Raw genomic sequence first — 27,080 nt, 5'->3', positions numbered from 1 at the left:
CCCATTTGTTCTTTCCTTTCTACTTTTGCTTCGCTTGCATCTGGTTCTAAGTGGTGAGCCCTGCACAGACAAAACATGTATTTGTTTTCAGAATTGAAAATCAGTTGACCTTTACCAGTGCATAGACGGTAAATGTCAAGCGGGTGTGTGTGTGTGTGTGTGTGTGTGTGTTGTATGCGCACTCAATTTCACATGCTTACAAACATGATAACCGGTGACTCATTTGCTTTATGAGTGACCATTAGGTCGAAATATTATGTTACAAACATGAGACCAATTGTGATAGCATGACGTACACACTATTCAGTATCCATGATACATGCCGCGTATTGTCTAAGCAGTTAACATTTCAAATATTGCTTTTACTCACTTTCACACAAACATGTGCACACATGACGTACAAAACAAATATTTGTCCTCATGTGGGAATCTTCTTCTTTTTCTTTCGGCTTTGTCCCTTTTTCAGGGGTTGCCACAGCGAATCATTGAGTTCCATCTCTCCCTGTTCTCTGTATCTTCTTCTCTGACTCCAACTATCTGCATGTCCTCCCTCACTGCATCCATATATCTCCTCTTTGTCTCCTACCTGGTAGCTCCATCTCTAACATTCTTCTACCAATGTATCCACTGTCCCTCCTCTGCACATGTCCAAACCATCTCAATCTGGCTTCTCTAGCTTTTTCTCCAAACCTTCCTGTCTGTGTTGTCCCTCTAATGACCTCATTCCTGATCCTGTCCATTCTTGTCACTCCTAAAGAGAATCTTAGCATCTTTAACTCTGCCACCTCCACCTCCAGCTTTGCCTCCTGTCTTCTGTCAGTCTTCTATTGCTACCGTCTCTAAACCATACATCATGGCTGGTCTCACCACCGTCCTGTAAACCTTTCCCTTCACCTTAGCTGACACTCTTCTGTCACAGATCACTCCTGACACTTTTCTCCAGCTGTTCCATCCTGCCTGTACTCTATTCTTCACCTCTCTTCCACCGTCTCCTCTGCTCTGAACAGTTGATCCTAAGTACCTGAACTCCTGCACCTTCACCACCTCTGCCCCTTGTAACGTTGTATGTGGGAATATACATAACAATTAACTACTTTCCCCTTTTACTTTTTACTTAACCCTCCCAAAACATAACCCCAACCCTAACGTCAACATACTTCTTATCATAAATCCAAAGTAAATCTTGAACCTCAAAATGTCCTCTATTTCAAAGGTAAAAAACCGTGTCCTCCCAACTGGGCTAAACCAGACTATCAAGATAATCCTTATTACTTTTTTTACTGCATATACCCAATATATAACCCAGAATTTTGAATTTAGATTGAAGCCACTAAAAAGTAACCAAAAGAACAGTTCTATTTCGTTACCAATATACGTGCATACATTTCCTCAGTTGTTTTGCCAGCAGCAGGCCCATAGAAAACAAATGAAATCTTAATGTCTTTCAGCGTCGTAGATCCATTTAGAAGAAACCCTTTCTGGGGATTGTGTGAATTGGATCTGTGTTTTTTTGTACTGCATTATGTCTCCTCAGAGTATTACTGCAGATGTTAACTGTAACATCTTCTACCTGTGACCTCTTTGCAGCCACATTTATGGTTTCCTCCGAGCAACCGTCGGGTTTATGTTTTAGAGAGGCTGTAAATGGGAATGAAATGGCAGAAAGGTACAGTGCGAGCACATCCCCTGCATGTGGGGATGATGGGCCAAGACGTGGCTTCGATTTAAGCTGCATGTCACTTCTGGAGGCAGATGCTGCGCCGATGTTTCAAGACATGGGCCTGAATACATTACTGCAACATAACCGTCCTCCCAAACATGTCTCAGACACATGCGCATTACATATGAATAATATATCTGTCATAAAAATCAGCCTGAGTTTTCATAGAGATCACAGCTGGATCCTGAACTCATTACACATGAATCCCCTGCTGGGTGGGGGAAAAAAGAAGATTCAAACAAAAAATGGGAATCGAACCCATGCAGAGCCTCTAAAGAGAGAAAAAAAAGGCTCACTCTCCCACTCTTCTGCTTATAACTGTGTGAAAGTGTGAACGTGTGCGCCAGGTTGTTGTTTGACCTGTGGTGATGCAAGACGACAAGGTGAACAGCCCCTGTGGTGAGAGGGAACTGGAGAGGGAATCATGTGGAAGCGGTGGTGGATGCACTGCAAGTCTAATGGTGAACGAGTAACCTGTATATATCCACTGGTTATTAGTCATTTAGTTGCCGGCTAATAACATGCTCTTCAAAAGCATGTTCTGTTCAAGGCCACACAGTAAAAAAAAAACAAGTATTAGCGTGTTAACGAATTAGCATGTATTTAAGTAGGTATATAAATGAACTTTTTTTTTAATATTTAAAATTAACATTGTTTAACATTGACCACTCAAGGAGAGGCAATGTTTTTCTCTGACAGTATATAGGGAGTGTTGGCTTAGTTAGCGAAGGCTTACACCCATATTCCTCTGGATGCGTTAAGGCGGCTTGGCGGTTGCTGCATTTAGCTGCCATTATAGTCAGTGAGAGATATTCCGCCGGCTGCGTCTCAGCTGCGGTCCGGCTGCAGCTTAGCTGTGACACCCTGGTCCGCAGAAGACTAAAGAGGTAGCAGGTCAGGTCTAGACTGCTGAGGAAACTCCCATGGTGCAGCGAGAACCCTTTCTCTCAACTTTAGCCCCCATAAATACAGATATACATATCTATATATATAGATATATATAGATATGTATATCTATATATATTTACGTAAATTACGTACATCTTTGCTTTTTGGTGTTTGTTTGGATGCTTAAGTGTTATGCTTAAATAATATTGTCAATTTATGATACTTGTCTTTGATATTCATACCACAGTTACATTTTCAAACTTTCCCATCATCATCCCTCGTCCAGCTTTATGTTGCTCCCCCCACCCCCCATCTGTCCGACTCACTCCGACATCTTAAGGTTGACTGACTCTCACTGCAAATGTGCAGGAGAGAAAAGGCACTTTTTTTTCTCTCCCTCAAACACACCGAATTCCTGCTTTTCCTCTGATCTGTTGGGGGACGGGCGTGCTATTACATTGATATAATAGTGATTAACACATTATACTTTTCCTTTTCTTGAAAATATGATTCAACATTGTATTAAAATAAGTCGTTACCCCATATTCACGCTCTCTTCCCAGACAAAGGGTCTTTTTATGGCGTCGGGTTTGTCACATTCAAGTACAGATTCTGGCGTGTATTGAGGAAAAAAATGTCTTCAGTGCTCTGTTGCCATACAAGTAACACAAGATAAGCAGTCTAATGAATAGGAAGCGAACAGGGGGATTTACAGGAGAAGAGGGTAGGAGGAGGAAAGCAAAGATGTAAAAATATAGATACTGGAACAGAATAGGACGGGAGGAGAGAGAGAGAGAGAGAGAGAGAATAGGCCCGGTGTTAGCAGAGGAGAGAGTGGGATGTGAAGACAGAAAATAAATATGCTGGTATGAATAATACATAAAAGAACACACACTTTGTGTTTAACTTTGTCGACATACTGTATGTGTCGCTCTTCTCACCTCTGAGAGAAATGAGATCATAGTTCAACAAAGGTCAGATGTAGGCAGTTTCTAGTTCAACAAAGGTCAGATGTAGGCAGCTGGACGGGTTTGGTTTCTGAAAGTTTACCCCCAAAAGCCCCTACAGAAAAATGATCAGTAACTACATTTTAAAAAAAATCAGGCAAATTTGGGCTTTTTAGATGATCTGATAAAAGAGTTTTTATTTTCCTAACTTTAATCCTTGTATTCAGTCTCTTAGTTGGTGAAGAGGTACAACTTGACTGTTTTAGTTTCTAGAAGGGCTTCCACCTTCATCCAAGAGACGTCTGTATTTCTAACTGACTGCCTGAAACTCTACTTTCTCATCTGTGTCCCTTAGTTGATACCAGCCACATTAAATGTGCAGATAACTGTGTGTTTTTTTTACCATTATCCAGGCCAAATAATAGGACTGTTCATATGTCTATTGAACTGAAGAAACGAGTATCTGAGATCGCTCAACATTAGAAGTGAATTGTACATAAAAAAAATGACTTCTTCGATGACAGCACATATACTGTACAGTAAATGCAATTTAATTTAAATGTAAAAGTAATTAATAATTCCTACGCAGTAAAACACTGCCCCTACAGGAAATGCAGATCAACTGCATACACAAAGCTAGGTCCCCGATTTGCGGCGTTTTGTGTTTACACCACCTGATAATTGTTTTTGAGTACACAGCAATAAACCATTTTTGTAACTTGACGAAATAATTATAAATTACAGGAACATTTATTAATAGGTTATGGAGTAGTTGCATCTACACTGCATTACAGTTACAACTGGCCCTTCAAGAGGAGCGGTGTTGCTGATGTGGCCCCCTGGCGAAAATGAGTCTGACACCCCTGTCCTAGATTATGATGTTACCACTGTGTTAACGTCAATGAGTGATAAAGGTACTTGGTAAAGGTCCATATTGTGTGTGTTCCACCCGCTGGCAGAAATCGACTTGTGTTGTGCAGTAGGAATGAAATTCCCATGTCGTTCAAGGACCCCCTGTATTTGTTTCAGAAACCTTAACAGCCTCACAGCTCTCTATCCAGGAAAAAAAAAACCCTGGACATCAGACCTCCCATTGTACAGATAAAGTCCATCCCTGTGGCTGCCGTGGGGGCTCACAACCATATTATCTTTGAGGGTATTACATTTTTCTTAAGCATCAAATCTAGCCTTGGGCTGACACGTAAGAAAGACCAGATTTCTGATGGACAGAGGTGGTAGGGATTAAAGTCGAAGAGAAGGTGAGAAGAAGATAAAAAAAGTGTTTCAGGCAAATAAAAAGTAACAAACAGGAGGAGGTGAGAATAAATTTCCCATGAGCTGTTGTGATATTTTTTTTTTTCAGTGGAGTGCAGCAACAGCGGCAGGTTGTTTAGCCAGGACGCCTCTCTAATAATCTACCTGACAGCAATTAGAGAGGGGCGCTCGTTAAGGTCACGCACGACTGAAGGAGGAGACGATGCAAACAGAAAGTGTTCTTTGGACTACAGACGACTGGAAGTTACAGCTAGCTGGGGTGACTCCCTCTACTCCGCATGCCAAACTAATTAATGAGCCCATGTCTTTTAGGAAGTAGAAACTTCCCCACTTAATGCTTCTTTAATTAGGTTAATTTACCAATCAGTACATTTCTTACCTAAGAGGCTGGAAAAGGTCCTCCAGATTCTTCCTTGTCAGCCTCAATGGAAACCAGTAGGTGTGGGACCGCAGGGGAAAAGGGCTCTGGGTGAAAACAGGGTTCAGGTTGTTCTCTTTTCTAGTCCACACACGTGTGCTTCACACTACTCCACAGTCAAGAACATCACATCCGGCTCCACCAAATCCAGGCTTTTCAGTTCTGGCCTTTCAAGCCAATCCTGTTCCTTAGTGCATGTGTTTCCCAAAGGCTTGTGAGATCTGTCAAGTGTCCAGTTAAGGTCCAGATGCAGCTCCGGTTTGGCTCAGTGACGTGATCAACTCGGCAAAAAGAAATCCACAAACGGGCCAACACATGAGATAAGCTGTTACTTAAGAGGTTTATATCCAAAATCATCACTCATTCACATACTTTCTTTTTTTTTTTTTTGTTGTTATGAATTTATTCCATTTCTGCTTGTGCAGTGTAACATAGTATATTCAGAGAATCCATGTGCGTGATTATCAGTGCATCCAATGTTTTTCACACACTGTTATTCTGCCACCCACTCGCCTGGGTCCAAACACGCCGAGGCTCCGACTGGACATTTTATTTCCATTCAAGGGACAGGGCTTAACTCATTCACCCTTTAATGTTATCTACGCACACTGTATGCATTTTCCCGGGCGTATCCATAAAACGCAGAGTGGTAAATGCAACATTTATGAGCACCTCTCTGTGAGTCAGTAAGTGATGCAGGTGATCGGGCTGCCAGCCTCATTTCTGCAGCAACTGGCAAATCGGCTGCCAACTGACAACGGGGTCTTGACACAGTCCGTCATTCAGGAGAGACGTAAAAAGCAGGAGCGGCGTAAAATAAATCAGTCAGTACAGTTTCTACCGCCCTGTGATATATATGGACACCAAGTAATGGTCACAGTTAATGGGGGTAGAGGACAGAGGAGCTAATGGAGCGTTTTTATTATTATTTTTTATTTTTATTTTTTTTTGTTCTTCACCAGCTTTCAACGGTGATGACGTCCATACTCCACATCTGCCATCTCCCAGAACAACGTCATCAGGGCTCTGAAAAGAAAAAAGCATGAATGCACAGGTTTAAATATAGTTCATAGAAATCCTTTTTTTTTTTCTATACCGTAGTACTTTGACCTTTAGGTAAACAACCATGCAGTGTTTCATTTAGAAAACTATGTTCTAATATGTACATGAGGGAAAGGAAGGAGAAAAACTCAAGGATCCTAAAAAAAAAAAAAACGATACATAACAGAATGGGATTTACAATACTCTGCAGTATTACAAAAGCTTTAAATGTGGGAGGGAAAAACTCAACACTTTATTTTGGTTGTTTTGTTGCAAACAACAAATTAGCGAGGGCTGAATTTGTATCCCGTCCCAGGGTTAGATTTATCACAACTCTCTTTGGAGAATTTTGGTTTGTATTTATATCTTCTGCTATGAACAAAGTGCTCTGTTTTTTTTTTTTGTTTGGTTTTATTTAAAGAAAATCACTGCTTCCCAATGGCAAACGGAACAAAAGATAGCGGTAATGATTCAGTTTGATCACTGTTAACGTCTTTTCATGCTCATTAAAGATTGTAAGTTTATGTGAGTTTTTTTTTCGCCAGGATACTTTTGTAATTAGAGGTTTTTTTTTTTTTTCGCCAGGATACCTTTGTAATTAGACCAGGGATTCCCAAAGTATGGCGCACGGCCCCCTGAGGGTGCGTGAGCTGCCACAAGAGGATTGTGTGGGATGAAAAAACGTTGATAACAGATTGGAGTGACTTTTAAGTGGGATTTTTTCCACACTAAAAAGACGTGTAAATAAACATCATCTTTGTTAATGCAAAATCAAAATGCGACATTTTAATAAATAAATAAATGCAGGCTTTATATGTGTGTTAGAGATAGATGGATTTTACTCAAGCTCTTTATTACTTTGTCACATTTGGACATGTAATCTAATCTATGACTTTGATGGCAGAATCTACTGACAGAGAAAATGAAACTGAGGAAAAAAAAAAAAAATCAGTAGTAGTGACAGTGTATTGGCTCCAGAAGTTAATTTTTTAATCTTTGTCACGAGGGCATTTTTCCACCTGTCTTTGTGAAAGAAAGGTTTTTCGAACAGCCTCAATGTACGGTCAGAGCGTGTGGTGCTGGTTTTAAAAATGACACACTCTGTTTAATGCCTCAGCATGTAAAGGGAAAAAAAAAATCCATCACAAACACTACACCTCCCCAATGTCTTCTCCTCCATCATCCTCCACCTATCTTCTCTTTTCATCTCCATCACACTTACACGCTGAAGATAAATGAGATGCAGGAGATGGAGGGCTATTTGGAACGGCGGTAAGAACTGATGATAGAAAGCACGTAGGGGTGGAAAAAAAGGAAAACATATATATATAGTCGATGTGTCTGCAGAAAAGGAGAGGCGGGAAAATAAATGAGAGGGGATGAGCGTCAAAACGCTGTTCATTGAAAACGAGGAGCGAACAGATAAAAGGATGGCAGAGAGGGAAAAAGAGCAGATACCAGTGTCAAAAACAAAACACAAAAACAACAACCTGGGAATAAGAACGAGACGGGAGGTAGATGAAAGACTTGGCTGCGGAGTCAAAGGGTGAAAAGCGGGTGACGAGGAACTAAATTAGAGTTCTGTCGTAAAAGAAACGAGCGACACATCAACACTATAAAGCAATCATTTGAAATTGTTTTGAATAACAATCGACCACAAGAAGGGAGTATATAGAATATCGAATTACATTAGTGAGTAGGACAAACTGGTGCATTAAATATTACTGACACCTATGGGTAAGAGTGTTAATAATTCATGGTTTTTGGGGGAGGGTTTTTTTGGCTGACGAAAACTTTTGATTTGAGTTTGTTTTTTGCTCTGCTGCACCAAGCTCAACCTTTTCTCACTCTGGCCTAGTACTCAGTGTTGTTACATATGTGTATATATAATGTATATATACAGTATATACCATATTTCCTGAGTATAGGTCGCACCAACCAAAAAATGCATAATGAGGAAAAAAAACATACAAGTCCCTCTGGAGTATTTCCATCATTTTTTTACATTGTTATGATAGTATTTTATTCTTTGTACTTTTTCAAAAACCAAACGCAAGTTTTAAAACTTGATTTCTGAGCCAGTGGAGCAGGTGGTGAAAAGGCGGCAAAACATCCCCCAGAATTCTACAGAGTAGAAAAATGTTGGTCGAACTACACTGTATCTCAGTGAGTCCATGCAGAAATAAGTTGACTCTCAAAGGCAAACTGTATATCACCAGGTTGCAAAAAAGTCTACGAAACAGAATGAAAAATTCAACATTTAGACCGGAGCTCTAATGACGTATTAGTTACTCCTAATCTACATCTTTTGTATGACGTATTATTTTTACTGTTCGGCCGCATGCTTCATTAAAATGAAATCACAGGAATGGGAATATAAAGGAGACGCAGGGTCAAGGGTGGGACACTGGGGTCACTACAAGGGAAAACTAAAGGTGGACGAGGTTTAAAGGTCATGTTTACTCTGTGTTTGTTGTGGAGGAATTACTTTGGCCAATAGATCATCAGATGTTAACGTCTCTCCGCTGGACACTACGGGGCCGTCTCTTGTCTGCTGTGGACGTACACAAGAAATACAGAAACATAGAGAAGCAAGACGTGAAGGAGGACAAAGAATGAGACAGACAGAGAGAGAGACAGAGGGACAGAGAGAAAAATGATGAGTTGTGGTGAGAAACAATTGAAAAGAGCAAACAAATTTCTGTTCAAGTAAAAACCGAAGACCAGACAAAACAAGTATGGATGTGAAGGAGAGAAGATCCAGGAAATGAAATCAGTTGGACCGCGGTGACTACGATTCAGGCCGGATGAACGGGCTGTCAGTGAAGAGACCGATGACAGATTAGAGACTCAGTGGATTTGCTCGGGGTCATGAACGGGCTGCTGGGAGAACAAACTGTTTGTGCACTTATCACAGGAGTGACACACTGGTGTCCTGCCCCGTGTCATCTTAAAGGTACATTTGCATTCAGCCAAGGTGGTTACACAGTGGACACCAAACCGGACAAAAATATATACTTTGTATTTTAGAAGCCTACAATAGGATTACACCCTGTCTGAGTCCTGAGAATTCATACTGTAGTTAAATAAGGGGTCAAGGGTCGTCAACTATATTTGTCGGAGGGGCAGATAAGATGGAATAAAAATCACTTTTTTTCCCAACATTATTATTTGGTGCTTATTTTTGGAATCCGTGTGTCGCCAATTGATAATCACTGATGTTAAGTAATAACATAAATCAATGTCTTTGTAGAAATCATTGATAAATTATTATGCACTTCTTGACATCAAATCAATGTGTACATAACCTGGATTAACTGCCAATAATCCTGCAACACAATACCCCATAGCATCCCAGTCCAACAGTGCAGTATCCGCTTGCATGTCCTTCTGTCACACATTTGGCCTCAAACCCCAAGGTGAGACCACCAGTGTCAAAAGGTCACCCTTCAATGTAATTCAACACAGTAAATAAGGTACACAGGTCTTCTTCCAGGGCACACAACACCACACAGAGTCCAGAGAGAAGCAAAGACATCGTCTCTATTTTTGTCCAAGTCGTTCCACTTTACTAGAACCCTGCAGGGGTGCAACAGTCACACTTCTCTCTTTATACATCAAGAATATGAACGTGGGAGTTTCCTGCTGCTAAGGTTGGTGCTGAAAACTGAGCTGAAACCAGTGAGAAATAACGGGAGGGTCTTAAATCGATACTTGGGTTCTCTTGGTTCTATCTGAAAATCCCTTCTTTCTATCAGATAATTGGTAGATTTCTTTTCTTTACGTCTTGCATCGAGTAACAAACTGCCCTACGTTTCTTTCAAATGGTCTTTGAATCATTTCAGTGTTTCCAAACTTTGATGCTTGCTATGATTTAAAAATGGTTCATTTTTAATCGATGCAAAAACGACTGATCCCGTTAACAGTAGCACAGCTCAACACTTAAAAAGAAGAACATGATAAAACATTTATTTCACCAACGTCTGTTTGAAACCCTCCTTCAATTACAAAGTTGTATATATTAGAATCAAACAACTTCTGAGAGGGTGATATCTGTCTTTGCCTGAAAAATCCAACTGTAAATGTCTATCAACACAAAAGGAAAAATGATCACATTTTCCAATCTCCAATTCCTAGATGAGTCTGATGAGAACTGTTATCCTTTCTTCTTCTCCTTGCCAGCTGATTCCTACACCTACAGTATTCCCGCTCACTGCAGCTCCCTCCCTGATCAGATCAATGTCGCTTTTTTCTGCAATGCAGCAATCAGGGAAACACAGAGCCAGTTCTCTCAGGACCTCCTACATCCTGAGAGATCAATTGAAAGACCATCCATCAGCATGGAAAGAAAAAAACAAAACAAAAAAACAACCAGTGATATCTAAACTACAATAAAATCAGTTTCAACTTAAAAAAAAAAAAAAAAGCTTGAGTTTATATATGTGCTGTCAATAAGTATATAATTTAGGTATTCCATATACCATGGTAGTACTGTATTTTCCAGACTATAAATGGTACTTCTTTTCATCCTTTGGCTGAGTTTGCAACCTATACTCAGGTGTAACTTATATATATTAAAATATATAATTTCACATGTTTGTTATTATCACACTGACAGCTGCTAGAGGGCACTCTAGCTGGCTGGTGCGACTTATACTCCGGAGTGATTTCTATATTTCTTTTTTCTTCATTATGCGTTTTTCGGCTGGTGCGACTTATAGTCCGGAAAATATGGTATTCCTCCAGAGCAGCCAGTGTTTTCATTCTAGTGTCCTGATTGGACTGAATAAGAAGTAGTTATAGAATAATAATCGTTTTAGAAAGGCTAGTGTTTTTGCTCTACATACAACACAAAAAAAAGTTTTCTACTTCGATCCATGGTGATTTTTTATGGAATGTACATGTAGTTAAGGCCCACAAACCAAAAGAAAATAAATAAAATGCAGATTTAGTTCATTTGTTCATATCTAAATTGGCCACAGGTTCGAATGTGAGTGTAATTGGTTTTTTTGAACTGTCGAGTTTGTAACGCCGATTCCTGCAGTCCTTAAAAGGATTAAAGGAGGGGAAAAAATTATTAAAAAAGCAATTTCTACTGAAGCCCTTTGAGCTCTGTTTCAGAACGTCCTCCCACAAATGCACTGACACATGCTTCTTTTCATAATCGTAGTAATAAAAGCAATAAAAGGAATGGTTAAAAAAAAAGTTAGAAAAGAACGCTGCAAAGGTAAAGAAATCAGGTGATACAGTGAGACTGTAGTCATTTGAGTTTGGAAAGTAGAAAAAGCATTAGCTTTAGCGTTTGTTTGTAAAATGTTTTTGTGTGTGTGTGTGTTTGGTGCATTAAGCTGTCAAATCGTTTGCACTGTTCACTGCCATGGTAACTGTAACTTAACTGTAGTTTTATCTTTTGCCGAGTTAATCCTCTTTCACTTAACTGTAGTTTTATCTTTTGCCGATTTAATCCTCTTTCCAACACTACTTTAGTAATGATTGAATGTTTTAGTTTTTTTTTCTATCTCAAATGAAAATTAAAACTATATGTATGCACTGTATAGAGTATTCTGTGATGTAGCCCTGAGGTAATTTCAAAAGACTCCCACTGGATCTAAAGGAATTGGCCTGGATTTACAGAAAGAGCCCCCTACAGGCATGCAAATACGACACGCATACTGTAGTCGCTAAATATATATATATAGGATTTCATCCAGGGAATGATGACTTTAAAAGAAACTCACTGTGTTTTTTCTATATTTTATACACATGAATAGTTGGTTTGTTCTCTCCTCTGCACTGGAATGTGTTTTTCTATGTACCTACAGTCACATTTAATGGCAGACAGGCTTTCTTAAAAGTTCTCCAAGTCTACTTTGCAGCACTTGAACAGAAAACTCACCAGGAATGCTAATATGACTAATGTTAGCGTAGCGTGATCCCACTCTAATTATCGCGTCCCTCTCTTTCTTTAAATGCCAACCCACAGAGACTTTTTGGAGACAAAAAAACATCAGCATGCAGCAGGTCATGATTAATGCAAAGTGAAAAGTAAAAGGAGAAATTTAAAAATACTTCCAGTGTAGGTTTATAAACTTGTAAGTGTTTCTGCCGTCACACTTTATTTATTACAACAAGATTCAATCTACGTTTTACTGGAGGGGCGTTCATTTAACTGTTGGAGTTTGTTCATTTGAATTCATGATTTATTTAAGGGGACTGTTTATGCAGAGTGAAAGACGGAGAGAGCTTTGATTTGTTTTGCCTAAGTGCCATGGATAAAAGCTGAAAACACAGAGTTAGCATTGACTTCATCCGCGCAGTAAAAAAACGGAAACAAATGTCTGCTGTATTTTGGACAATACCCCTTTAGACTACACGAAAGCCCCTGACTCGGCCCTCATGTTCAATTTTAGGACAATTGTGGCCCGCGAGTTAAAAGGTTTGCCCGCGCCTGGTCTAGTCACAGGTCGACCTTACCACTGTTGTCGCAGATGCTTTTCTAACCCAACATTTTCCTGTCGTCGTCCCCCCACCACCATTATCGGCATACTTTTACTCCAAGCAAAAATCTTTCAGAGAGAGGTAGAGTCTTCAACCTATCAGCGCCGACATTCCAGTCTGTGAAACAACAAAGCTGCAGCGGACTTGAATAACCAAGACAAATGATGTCTTATGCTAATTCTACACCTGATGAAATACTTGTTAATGTTCGAACACACCAAAGGAAGTGGCATCTCTGTTTCCTTCAACCTTTTGTTCCCACTGACTTTCTCATTATCTCCCGCTCTGACGCTGTGTATATTCTTAAATCACTTTTCGATTAACTTAATTTGCTCAGCCTCTCTCCTTCCTCCCCTCGTTCCTTCCTCAATATCTCTACGGCTCCCCCTCCTTGTTTACCTGCCAGTTCCTTGGGGGACGTGGGCTCTTTGGTGACAGATGGCGGCCTGCTCTTCATCTCAATGGCGACCCTGGAGGAGAAACAAACTTTTGTGGGCGAGAGCATCTCCTCACTGGCCAGAGGGTCAGTTCTTTTGGTTTTGCTACGTCCACTGCCCTCCTCCTCGACCAGGGCCACAGTGTCTCTCATAGTGTTGCTAGGCGACATGGCTCGAGAAGATGCCATCGCTCCAGACTCCTCCTGACTCAGTTTCGAAGCTGACCGAGGGAGGACTTGGACTTGTGCGCTGCCGCCCTGTCCGTTACTCTGTGGTCTCGGCACACCCGCTGCAATGGCAGCTTTCCCGTGGCCTGCTCCGTGGTGGCTGTACACCTTGTACCGTATCATTAGGATGATGATGAAAACCAGCACAGAAGCGACTATAATCCCCCCGATGATGATAATCATAGTTCCTCCCAGGAAGTGGCTGTGCAGTGCTTGGCACTGGCTGAACTCTGCGTCCGTGGTGAACGACAGGCAGCCCAGGGGACGCGTTGCAGTCAGGGATGTGACGACATCATCAAACACGGCCAGGACACAGAGATCGTAACTACGTCCAGCTGCGAGGTCCCGAACCAGGAAGTCATTGCTGGTGGATGGGATCATCCTAAAAAACGTGCAAAACACAAAAACAGTTGTGATCAGTTCATTTTAAGAATGATATCACAGAAGTCAGCCTGACAGAGTCAAGGGGGCCTGGTTGAAGTCTGTAGCGAGCCGATTTTGGCCCACGGGCCGTATGTTGTTTTCTGTAATTGTGCGTAAAATTGTTGATAACAGTATTTTCTTGGTAACAAAGTAATAAAGCACACATTATTCAGAATTTCTGAATCCCAACTTTTCTTTGCCCCACATTCATCTCCTGTGTGTGTTTCACAAGTTTGTGAAATGTAAAGTATAATAAGCAGCAGAGTGTTATTTTTAGGGGTCAGACAACCCCTAAAAAAATGCCGCAATTTCAAACTTCCAACTATATACTTCAAATGACACTACAGCAAAAGTGCATTATAATAACTGCAAACACACACACAGTTAAATGAACTACGAAGGCTTTCCAACATTTAATTCAATTTATTAATCCTTTCATTCACACTGGTTTCCATTTGAAATCTCTCACACCAGAACCAGAGTTTGGCTGCAACCTTGCTCAGGTCAGATCTGTAACACATTCTCATTTGCAGATATTTGTGCCCATATGTGGACTGTATACTAACAGTGCAGATTGTTACAAAAAAAAAAGTTGTCCAATTTATTTAGGACAAAAACAATTATATTTACATCTCTTACGTTCTCTATCACTAAATCTAGGGGGCAGTAGTGGCTTAGTGGAAAGGAAGGAAGCGGACTTGGGTCCGGAAGGCTTCAGGTTCAAGTCCACCAGCTGCCACTGAGGTGCTCTGAGCATGGCTCCGTCCCCACTCACTGCTCCCCGGTGCTTAAAGCTGCCCACTGTTCACTTTGGTGATGGGTGAAAAACAGAGGTCACATTTGGTTGTGTGTGCAGTGGTGTGTTGTGTCACAATGACAAGTAGTTCACTTTCCTACTTTCCTATTTTTCCCTTTTAATTCTTATTTCCATACTCGTTAGTAGAAATTCCCTGGTTTTCACTCAGTCTACATTCACGTCTGGACTGTATCAGTAACGTTAAAGAAATCCAGACTTACCAAATCTCTCTTCTACTCTGCTGTGTACCATTACATGGGAATAGCTGTGGTGACACATGTACTATTATTGTGTATTTCCCTGCTGTGCTGCCTGTGGCAGACACCTCATTGTCCTTATTTCCCAAAAGAGCTGGGATTCATGAGACAGTTTTCTCACACGTACACATCCCTCGGAGCCACGGAGAAATCTTCATTCCCCCGATTAGACATATTTCTTGACTCGTCCCGTCATCAACTTCTATCTTGGTATTTCCCAAGGTGAGTAGCTCTGCCCTCGTTCTTCTCTGCCTGCACTCATCCCTATGGGAAATTCACGGAAGGTAAAATCACCTTGGTAAACAACTGCAGCGCTTTATTTTGCTTACCTTTAGTTCCTCGTTGTCTCCCTGTGTTGCACTACTTTCTACTAGAGTCCTAGGGTAAAACCGGTGGAATCGTCAACACGCCACAGCTGCGTCTAATAAGACCGTGTTTTATTTTCCCTTGCGATTATTCACAACGTCCCATTGGATTGGAGGTTTTCCTGCCTGCCTGTCACCTATATCCTATAAATGTACCTCCATCTGTGTGTGCAGAAAGACACAGGCCACATAGCAGTTGATGTGAAATGTAACTGATTGGAGTCACACCTGGCACTGTGTGTGTGTGTGTGTGTGGCCAAAGGATTGCTTACTGCTTGCAAATGATTTTGATGCTATATTTTTCCATGTAAAAGACAACATTAAACTCAATGAGTGTGTGTCTATCCTTGTTCAACCATACTTGTGGGGATCTTTTGCCGTGCCAGCACATTTTGTTAGTAAATTTAGTTTGTAGTTAGGATTAGAACTACTGCTCAATTACAGGGTAAGATTAGTCATGTAATTTCTATGGTTAGGGTAAGAAGGTATGACACGGTGTGCAAACACAGTGTGCGTGTGCATAGCTTTGTTTAGCTATAATTGTGGGGACACAATTTGTAAAGCAACGTTGTGGGGACCTCGTGCTTTGACAGCAAATTTTGAAGAAAGAGTCACAGCAATGGTCAGATTAGAGAATGCTTGTTTCTGTTTTAGATACTAGCACCATGTTTTTATTACAGATTTTAAGAGAGATATTCATGCTCCTCTTGGGAAGTTTTGGGAGCGGAGCTGTATTTTCTCTGACCAATTTATAAAACGAAACTTCACTGAATAGCGCGTGCATTCAACCATACAGTACCACAGGAAATAAATAAAAAAAGCAAAGAAAGAAGAAAAATGATTTGTGCTTGAAGAAAGATATGAAACCATGCCTGGGAATCTGAGACAAACTGAAAGTGAGTCGATGTATTCGAGTTCCCTTAGCTCATGTTCAGTATGACTGTTATAGCTTACTATTTGTTTTACAGCTCTATAATGGTTTTGACTTTATCATGTCTGAAAGCTCTATTAAAAAGAATAATGTTAAATGTTAAAGGAACTTGATAACAAAAAAGGTACAAAACAGTTATCACAATAAAACAGACCTGTAGATCAAGAGCAGAGGACTCTGTGATTCCACCACTGCTGCTGCTGGTATATATTTTATTAATAAAAGTTCAGTGTAATTTTACGGTCATTGCTCTCTTTTAAATCATATACCGTAGCCCCGACCAACCAGGTTTAATGATATATTTTATTTCACTCTAACAACCAGATCCATCCAACGTGCCACTGCTTTGGCTTCAAGTACTTGACATTTTCAACCTTGTTGTGATTTAATGTAATTGTGTTGTGCCATTTCAGTTTATAATGACTCGGTCTCCCTGGACAAAAAAAAAAAAACAAACAAAAAAAAAAAACATGAAAATGTGTCTGCTGCTGCTGGGTTTTCTTCCAGACACTGAAATAAAATACAAAATTCTCCCAGTGTATCTGTGGGAACAGCTGATTGAGAATGCAGCAGGGACCATACAACGTCAAGGTGGTTAGATCAGCAGCACTTAGCATTACGGCTGGTACAGTAGTAGTACAGTAGTAGTAATAGGACCATATGCTGCTGCAGCCTAAATATAACTATGAAGGAGTAAGGCTTCGATTCGCTGAGAAATCTGTAACGTGTTTAAGGAACCTTAAGTAACTCTATTGCCACAAAGACTGTGATGTTGTGCACTCTTTTGAAAATGGTCAATAACACCTGCCATTGGTTGTGCTGTTTTATTTATATCTAAACCTGCTGTGCAGGAGATGATACTATTGCCACAGCAGAGTCACTGTCAGTTTCCACGACAACCCACAAGCTGATCCATGTAAATGAAATATAAATATATATTTTTCCTTCAATATGTAATTTTTACTCGAATCGATCATCAAGCAGGAGATACACATCTTCACCCTCACCTTGACTCTACTCATTTCATTCATTTATAAAAACCCCACACATCGCTGTATTTGATCAGAACCAGATGTCAGGTCATAAATATCGATTGCTTTCTCACTGAAGCAGCTCCAGATCAATTCTATTCAACCCTTGCACAGAACACACACTTGCACACACACACTCGCATGCAGTGCCCCCCCTCTGCCTACAGTCGTCTTGTTCTTAATAGGATCCAAATTGGGAAACCTCCACTGCCCTGGGGCTTTGCTAAAAGGCAAAGGTACATGAAAGGGTTCTGTGTGTTCGGTGAGGAGGAACATTGTCAGTCGCTGCTTCAAAACCTATAGCTATATTGTCTTTTTTGCTTGTTTCAATTCTGGAAAAACTTTCTAAAAAAAATAGCCAAAAAGTGACCATTCATGTTTTTTTTATTATTTGATGACGTCAAGAGAAGTTCTACACAAACTTTCAGATAAGCTTGCTGTGATTTGATGGCGTTAAAAGATTCTCGCAAAAATCTTTCAGATAAGCTTGCTGTGATTTGATGACGTTAAAAGATTCTTAGCTAAATTAGCTTAAGGTGTGTTAGCATTAGCATTCTTTTAATTATTTGGTCTTTTGCATAGCAGTGTCACGCCGAAGGATGTGGGGCTTTCTGTTCCAGGCAGAAGCGCCTCTGACACCAAAGTCATACTGGACGGTTTATTCAGTTAATGGGATCAACAGTGGACACACAGATACACAAAGAGAATGCAGGAGTTCACAGAAAGCGCTGCGCTTCACACGCTGAACAAACAGATCAACAGTCCCGTTTTGTCATCACTTTGTTATCCTCGCACCCACCGACACACTGTTTGTGTGCGTGTGTGTTTGTGCCCACACAGAGAACAGACTGCAAACATTCGACCGAACGGAAAGTGCCTTCCTGTTGGAACTGAACAGCAGATAAAAAAACTGCCAAGTGATCTTGGCTTCACTTGAGACGTTTGTGTAAAAATGCTACGAGAAATAAAAAAAGTATTTTTTTTTGAGTATTTGCAATATCCAAAGCTCAAGCTGTAACCAGCAAATACAATGACCAAGAATGGGTTGGCCGCCGATACTGAGGTTTAGACAATAGTTGTCAAGACTAGGAGAGAAAAGTCCACTGATACACCATTGTACACAAGTCATTATTGCCCTGAAAAAAAATAGAAAGAAAATTAAAAAAAAAAAAAGAAAAACATGGAGGAAATAAAAAAAAATCATAAATTGTATCTTTTTATTTGTAACTTTTGCAAAATATCTAAACAAAAAAAATCTAATTACTGTGGTTTCACTGAATACTGAACTTCGGCAGCAGAGTTTGGCTGCTTCCCAACCAGTTTTAAGCCTCCTACACAGCTGCTCCTGTTCCAGTTAATGACTCTTTCAACCTACAGGTGACACTGATGAGCACTAGCACCTGTTTGGTATAATTTGGTATGGCTGATTATACACCTGACTTCAAATCCTCCAGAATCCCTGACTGACCCCTGAAGTGCACCAATAAGAATTGATGCTAGTTTTGAGCTGGAGGGTTGTTACACAAAGTTAGTTTTCTTTTGTATTTTGTAAATTGATAAACACTAAAAAAAAAAAGAAAAACGAAGAAAAAAGTGTTGTTTATATTTTTGAAATCTTTCTTAGTTTTTTCTATACTTCTCAAATACACTGTATTCACTTGTATTTATAAAAATAATTTTATAATTTTTTTTTATAATTTTTTTTACAATTTCAAAATATATTTTCTACATAGTGTAACTCTTTATATACACTGCTAAGCTTTTGCAGGAGCAGCTGTGAAACCAAGCTTTGCCCGAAGGGATCAATGAAGTATTTTTGATTCACTTGCCCTTGTGTTGTCGGTAAATGTCTGCAATGTATGGGCGATGGTGAGTGTCGTCAAGGTCGACTCTTACTTCTTTGCGTGCGGCAATGCTAGCATTTTTACCAACAATTTTAAATATATATGGAAAACCCACAACTTTGAGGAAATTGTAGATACACCTACAGTTGACGAAAGTATGTCACCTCCAACAAACGCAGCCTCATGGTTGTAGTATTATAAAGTAGCTTTGTCTGGTTATATGCTGTGCATCAGAAACAGAAAATGTTTTTATCTTGAAGACTCATGAGCTTTGTAAGGCACCGCTGCCAACTCTGCAGTTTTTCAAGAGTATTTTTATTCTTCTTTACAGCGAGTTCTTACTTTTAATATGACAATTCACACCGGAATTTCCCCCGCACTCTTTATTCAATTCTCCTTGGATTTCCTCCTCTAACTTTATTTCTTCAACAGCGCTGCAATCGAAAGCTGGTAATTACTTGAGATTGCTGTCATTTCCCTGGGTTATTACTCATCTGGAGTGGCACAAAGGAAGGTAACTGTGCAAATCAGCTCCTAACTGTCTGATCACTACATTGGAAAATCCCGCAGAGAATGTGTATACACCTTTAATACGTTCATATCTGTCAAACTACAAACTGAGGTACAAAGCAAACAGCAAGGCGTGAGCTGCTTAGGATGCAACACAAGACGACAGAGACAGATGAATGGAGACAGTTGAAGGTGATACGGCGGGTAAGGTAAACATACTGTACTTCTGCCACTATGTAATGCAAGTGCTTTGTTTGTGGTTCCTGCCAATCTGCTGACATCATCAACATATGGAATACCATCTACTTATTTTCTGTCATGATTTTAATTGATGTAAAATTAAAAAATTAAAAAAAAGATTTCAACATTTGGAACAGGGAATAGAAATATAAACTATAAGGCCTCTCTTTTTGTGTGTGTGTAAAATTGGACAAGATAAAATCAAGAATATACAGTACAATGGACGTGACTGTCTAGTCTGTCTGTATGGAGAAAAAAAACCCACCGTCCAGGATTATACAGATAGTGTGTAAAATTGGACAAGATAAAATCACCGTCCAGGATTATACAGATCCAAATTGACCACAGGTGTGACGCCATGTCACCATTTGATTGACAGGTGAACTGTTCCAGCTTTTCCTCAAACAATAACTGCAAAATGTGAAAATTTCATAATGTTGGAATTCAATTTAAAATATATATACATTTTCTTCAGACCTCAAAATGCCTGATTTTATGACATTTTTAGATAGTATTAAAAGAATAAGGGCAAATTTGAAATACACTGTCATAACCTTAAACCTGTTAGAGAAACATGGGGGTTCTATCTCCAAGGGGAATTAGGTCTGCCAAGTCAAACCTCTGTTATGTCACCTGGTGTAACCACCATATTTGGAGCCATTTTCAATGTGCTAGTGTGAAAACAGCATAATTGGGAAAACTGATTAGTACTTCAGAAGTGCAATTTTAATTGTGTCAATCAGGTTCTTCATAATCAAGAGTATTATTTTTTGTTTTATGATGAAAAACTATGATGTGTTCACATTGAACATAACACCTAAATTATTTCACTACTTGACCTTTCACTTCATTTCATGCGCCATTTACTTCACTTCAATCAGCACAAGTATATTAGAAAACATTCATATTTAACAAAATATCATTTGAAAAAATAAATCACAGACATGAAGTGCATTTTTTTCCATTCCAAATTCATCAAGTGGGCCGCTTTAAATCCCCTTAGCGGGCCGATTTTGGCCCGTGAGCCGTATGTTTGACAACCCTGGTCTTGACAGTATCGTCACTTGGTATAATATTCTCAACAATATCACCGATATTGCACAAAAATGCGTATGATTTTAGCTCTCTACTAGACTGTAAAAATTAAATTTAAAATTATTTTCAACTGACTTAAGAATAGAGAGAAATCATTAATGTATATGGCATCTTTCTGTTTACAAAATAAAATATTTTAAATATACTTCATCAGCACACTTGCATAACTCCTAATAGGCTGGATTGTTTAATATTTGTCAATTTTATTATTTTGTTTAACATTTTGACAATTTAAGGTGGACTGTAATTCTTTGATTGGTTAAAAAAAAAAATCTAATTTTGGATTTGGACATCATACTGACTCTTATTTGCCACTGACCCGGATACAACTTCAGACCAACAATTGCTTGGTAATAAAAGCGTCATCGTTAGATTGACGCTGGCATCAACGTCCGTCTGTTGTACGAGCCTGACATTTCCGTCCTACGTGCGCTCATTTATGCGGACTGACGGGTGGACACTTTGATGACAAAATACTGTCCATCAGTCAGCCTTTGGCCACGGTCGTGCATGTGTGAACGTGAGTAGGAGTGCGTGCACGCAGACACGCCATGTCGTGCAGTCCCATCCAAAGCCCAGGGTTCTGACCGTTGATTTAAGCAAAACGTCGAGTGAATATTTATGACACGGTTCCCCGACTCTTTCTGAATAATTAAATGTGGCAATTATTCTGCCACTGTGCTCAGCGATGAACAGAGGAGGGCGCAGGATTGACAGGAGAGCCCCTGCAGCACCCCCATCCTGTCCACCCCTCCAAACACACCCTGGATAAAAAATAAATGCCAATATCACTCATTATTTCAACAACAGGAGAAATTACAGGGATTATGGGTCCAATGCACATCTAATGAGGAGCAGAGCTGCTCACTTATGTTATAATTATTGTTTTAAATACATCTAACCCAGATTACGTTTCTAGCGTCGAGAGTTTCTTGACGATCCTTGGCTGCGTTAGCTGCAAGCTATAATTAGGGCTCAACGCACGCAGCAGCCATGTATCAGAAACTCCCACCCTGCCAGTACTGCAGGCATGCAGCTGTGAAAACAGCTCAGTAATGGCTGACAAAATGTAAAATAGCTCATGAGCTTATAGGATATGGAAATAGGAATGGCAGGATTGTCCGACGAAACGAAGCTGATTAACGAAAACAATGATTAAACTATTATTCCCTACTGATTCACCTGGACTATTTAAGGTGTTTTTTTTAAAGCCTTTAGATATTTTAATGCTCACTGAACAATTTAATTATGCGTAGCCCTGTATTATTTATTATTATTGATATAATTGTTCATTCATCTCCTCTCAGTTATTTACTGCTGATGTCACAAAAGGTCTGGCTGTCTTCGGCGATTCTCCACAGCTTTCCACCTTCAGAAGGAGACAGTAGCCTTGAGCCATTCTTTGTACTTTGAGTTAAATTATTACAACTGTTCCTGGTAATTAATCATTGTGTGAGGTCTTTTTTTTTTTTTTCATTGGGACCTCATGAGCTAAAGGCTGTGTCCTCTGGCGGTGGACTCTGCCCTCTCTTGGGAGGTGAGCTCTCCCCCCTCATCTCCCGTAGGGGGAAACCGAGTCAGTACTTTATTTTAAATTCTGGAGGAGTTATTCTCTTTTCCTTTTATATATCTTTCTTGTCTTTTTCAATGGCTTAATCAGCCGTCACTTGTTCCTAGTTAGCACCTGTGTGTTTACCTGATCTAACTGGAGGCTGAAGCCAAAACTAGGCAGTGATTGAAAAGATCAGGACATGCAAGGTAAACGAATAACAAAGGACGCAGCTGTGGTAAGTTTTGGACAATAACTGATTATGGCTAGTAAAATAGGGCTTCATCAACAAAAAATCTAGATGTGACATTTTAGAGGCAGAATTTTGTTTTTTAGGAAACATTTCCATGTGCTAATATAGAGGCAGAGCCTTGTGACTTCCTGTGAAGGAGACTATCTTTAGTCGTGACTGAGTAGAATTCATGAAGTGTAACATTAACGGTTCAGGCTGAATGTTAAATTTGTCATGCAGCAACTATTTCTCCCTAATCTGTCGTCAGCCTCGGGGTTTACCTGTGCTGTTTTCCTCCATTTTATCCATACTTTTTTTTTTTTTATCACCCACCATTTCTCCTTGGCCTCCTTCTGTCCCCTGTCCTATGAAACAGCAGCTTAAATAATTCAACATATTTTTTTTCTCCAGCTCTGCTGCCTTTTAAGGAAAGAAACCATAAGCAAAAAGCCTGAAATGAGGAGTAAACTAAAGTCAAAGTTAAATGTTTCCTGACTGTACTTTATGCTGGAGTCATTAATTTAACCTCGTTATCTATTTATAGATACTATCTAGATAGGTTTAATATCCAAAATCAAACATCTGACGCTAAAATTAAATGTTATTCTGCTGGATGAACAGACATGAACAGACACGCAGCAGGAGTCCAGTGAAATCATGACTGAAGTTGTTGCACCGACAGCCGTTAGTTACAGCTGTATTTGTAAGACTCTGAACCTCTGGAGAGTGTGAGCCAATAGGAAGCCCGATCAATTATGGAGACCAGAAGAGTGATGAAAGCAAATGTAAGTTATAGATCCATACATGGAACAAGACTTGCTTATTTGTTCCACACTCCACATGCCCTTTTGAAAATCAATTTAGTTTCTTTCGGTTTGTTTCTTTCAGCAGTGTCATTGATTAGGTGGATGGAAAGTAGCATGGGAATATTGAAGGAATTCCCTTCAAACTGGGATGAAAAATATTTAATGTGTCATAATTGATAGTGAGTTGGTTTTGGAAATGCTCGTAAAAACACAGTATCAGCTTCTATAGATGTAAGTGTTTTCTCATTGGTAAGAGACAGCACAAAGGAACATGGCTGGTAGCTCTGATGACTCATAGCAAGAAGGTCAGTGGTTTCCATGTGAGAAGATTCATTTACTGTACTGTATTTTTCAGAGTGTAAGTCGCACCAACCAAACAATGCATAATGAAGAAAAAAAAAAGTAACTCCGGCATATAAGTCGCACCAGTGCCCTCTAGCGGCTATCAGTGTGAAAATAACAAATGTAAATTTTCAATAGTACAGGAGTAGCAGATACTGGTACACAAGACAACATGTGAAATCATATATTCCAATATATAAGTTGCACATGAATATAAATCGCAAACCCAGCCTACGGATTAAAAAAGTGCGACTTATAGTCCAAAAAATATGGTAAGTGCTCTGGATTTTTGACGATAGTCCAAGGGAGATAAAATTAAGTTCAGCATATAAGTGGATGTTTGAAATGACCTGCAGTTAGGTTCGAGAATAAGCGAAGGTCTGGATCTTCATCGAAGTTCTGCCTCATTTCTTGCAACCATGAATTTGGAAATTTCAAAAACAGAATGGATTTCTGCTAGGGTTGTATGCACAGATGGATGGATGGATGGATGGACGGACAGATGGATAAAAAGGTGGACACTTAAAAAAGATTAACACATCTGTTACACTGGTGGACACCCAGTTATGCTTTAAGAAGAGAAATCATTTCCTGCATCACCTAAATACTTAATCCTATTAAAGATCACAGCAGGAGCTGGATCAAATCCATGCCAACACTAGGATTACATCGCAGACAGGATCTTCAGTCCATCATGAGGCCCATGGAAAGAAACTGTAGTGGAAATTCCTGATATTTTGCATATAGTTAAAATCTCACTGATCCTTTGTAAGAGGGCTTAGAAGTTCATCGTCCAATCAAAACACACAGTGTAATATATACGTAGAAGTCTGAATTATAATTATATTTGTAACTTTGCGTTTTTGCCTTACCAGAAACAAAAGCATTGACCTTTATCAATCAGTTGGGTGGAGACTACCCCGAGGCTGCTGTAGTACTATGTAGTAGTTGACAATTTCTCAACATTCTACAAATAAATAAATGATTAAATACATTTCCTGCAGGCTGCTCTTCCTCCCACTGCTTAAAAACTCCAAGAGTCGGCTTTCTGATGTCTTAATATTTTTCTTTTGACAGATACAAGATATTTTGTTAATTTACTGTGAAATGTCATTTCTTTCCATGAAAGAAATATATATATATATTTAAAACATGCCAGTTTTTTTAGTTCATTTAACCAAAAGTGGAAAAAGTATCAACAAACTATCAACAAATGTAAAAATTGGTATAAATACGTGTACTGTCATTCATGTGTTGATACAAACAGTTTGGTACAAGATGTTCGGGGCACGAATGTAAGATACACGTGTAAAGCTACAGCCTATAGCAGTGTTTCCTGATCTCATTTTCTGTGGACCCTGAAATGTCATTTCTTTCCATGAAAGAAAAATATATATATATATTTAAAACATGACAATTTTTTTTAGTTCATTTAACCAAAAGTGGAAAAAGTATCAACAAACTATCAACAAATGTAAAAATTGGTATAAATACGTGTACTGTCATTCATGTGTTGATACAAACAGTTTGGTACAAGATGTTCGGGGCACGAATGTAAGATACACGTGTAAAGCTACAGCCTATAGCAGTGTTTCCTGATCTCATTTTCTGTGGACCCTTATTGTAAAAGTCACAAACCTTCGCGACCCGAGTCAATAGACATTATTTGTAAACTCCTGAAAAACATGATGCAAAAAAAGTTGCGACTCAACTTCCTCTTGAACACAACTGTTACTGGTGTCCCTATGAGACACCTTGCTGTGTTTTTTGGGGGGATGGGGTGTCTATGGTTTGGGAAAATGGTGGTGCGTCAACCTGGTTAGGGGTGTGCGGCCAAAAAGTTTGCAAACTGCTACATGAACCAATTGCTGCTCCAGAGACAGACGTCTATTTGCTTTCTTCTACTTCATATTATTACAATATTACACTTTCCATTTCCACGTACCATTAAACCTTGGATATTTATCCATTTGATTATATGCTTTATCAGAAAATTAAGAAAAACAAAATCTCAAACATAGATTCAAGCCAACAATAAAGAGCAGAGTTTCATAATAACATTTATACACGGTGCAGCCCTGAGGTCCTCGGTGTTAATCTGCTCTGCATCTAAACCAGCCAGCTGAGGTTGCTGAGTACCTTGAAGGCACGAAGAAACCCCGTCACGTCCATTAATCTGAACGTACACCAGTCACAGATGAACATGGATGCCGTACACGGCGTCCATCTGCCTGGAGGGGCCACTGGGACCTCACAGTATAAGTATCTGCTGTGTGAGTAAGACAAGTGTTTGATAATAGTGCCATTGTGTGTCAATATTACACTTGGTGTCTAAGGGGAGAAAAACCTCATTGTTCATTTATCTATAACAGCATGTGCCACGGTATCTACTCTTCAGGATATAACAGCAACAGTTGACGCCTCAAGTCAAGTGCTGACCCTGAAAGCTCAGCAGCCTGTGTCTGTCTCCGTGGCAGGACGGTTTTATCTTTGGAAAAGTGTGAGTGTCCTGTAAGAGGCGATCACCGGTCCGGTCGGGTCAGGCAGGTGGGATTTAGAGGCTGTTACAGCCAGCAGCTGCTGATGTTCTTGAAGTGGCAGGACGGTGTCACAGATGGAAGCACACAGTGAAGGTGCAGATGGGGGGCAGGGGAGTAGCTGGAGGAAATGGTTTGGACACACTTTCTGAGCAAAGGATCCGCTGTCCACATTTTTCTGTAATTGCATCTGAAGCAATTTTTGGTCCACATTTGTCAACATTTGAGAATGGTCTCAAATCCGAACCAGAAGTCCACATGACCGAAAGTACACATCAACTAATATTCCACCAAATTCAGTTAAATATTTGTTTCTTCTTGAAGTACAATGTTTGAGTATTTTTTTTAGAAGGTCAATTGCTTTGCTCCGGTATTAACTTTTTGCCGATATCCGATATGCCGATATTGTCCAAACACTTCCGATTTCGATATCAACCGATACCAATATAGCGCTAAGGCAAAACCCAGACATTGCGTTATTGGGTTTTTATTATAGGAGAAAAAAAAAACAATAACGAATCTTACAGATATTACAAAATATGCTAATATCAGGTTGATAATATCGGCCCGATATTAGCATATTTTACTTATATCTGAGACAATGTTGTAAAATTGGTTTAAGGCAGTAAGAGGTGCAACCCCACCTGGAGGGGGGCGCCAGAGGACTTCAG

The 27,080-nt window shown here is 39.7% G+C and overlaps 1 protein-coding gene across 2 annotated transcripts in view; it reads right to left on the bottom strand.

Moving 5' to 3' along the window:
* Positions 1–27,080, bottom strand: part of zgc:172282 (leucine-rich repeat and fibronectin type III domain-containing protein 1-like protein) — a 63,764-nt gene that overhangs the window by 5,481 nt on the left and 31,203 nt on the right. Inside the window, exons 7-9 of one of the 2 annotated variants that reach the window (XM_008309759.3) lie at positions 13,187–13,833; positions 8,778–8,843; positions 4,205–6,274 (exon numbers count right to left, since the gene is read on the bottom strand). In XM_008309759.3, the coding sequence (XP_008307981.2) occupies positions 8,794–8,843; positions 13,187–13,833 (697 nt within the window). In that variant the 3' untranslated portion in view covers positions 4,205–6,274; positions 8,778–8,793. Of the gene's footprint in view, positions 1–4,204; positions 6,275–8,777; positions 8,844–13,186; positions 13,834–27,080 lie in introns of those variants that run through there. The other variant, XR_003049578.1, reaches the window with a different exon arrangement.

The sequence above is a fragment of the Cynoglossus semilaevis genome, chromosome 4 (assembly GCF_000523025.1).
Source record: "Cynoglossus semilaevis isolate Cse_v1.0 chromosome 4, Cse_v1.0, whole genome shotgun sequence".
NCBI classification, from domain to species: Eukaryota; Metazoa; Chordata; class Actinopteri; order Pleuronectiformes; family Cynoglossidae; genus Cynoglossus; species Cynoglossus semilaevis.
Note: the sequence above shows the minus strand (reverse complement) of the source record. Positions and strands in the feature narration are given on the sequence as shown.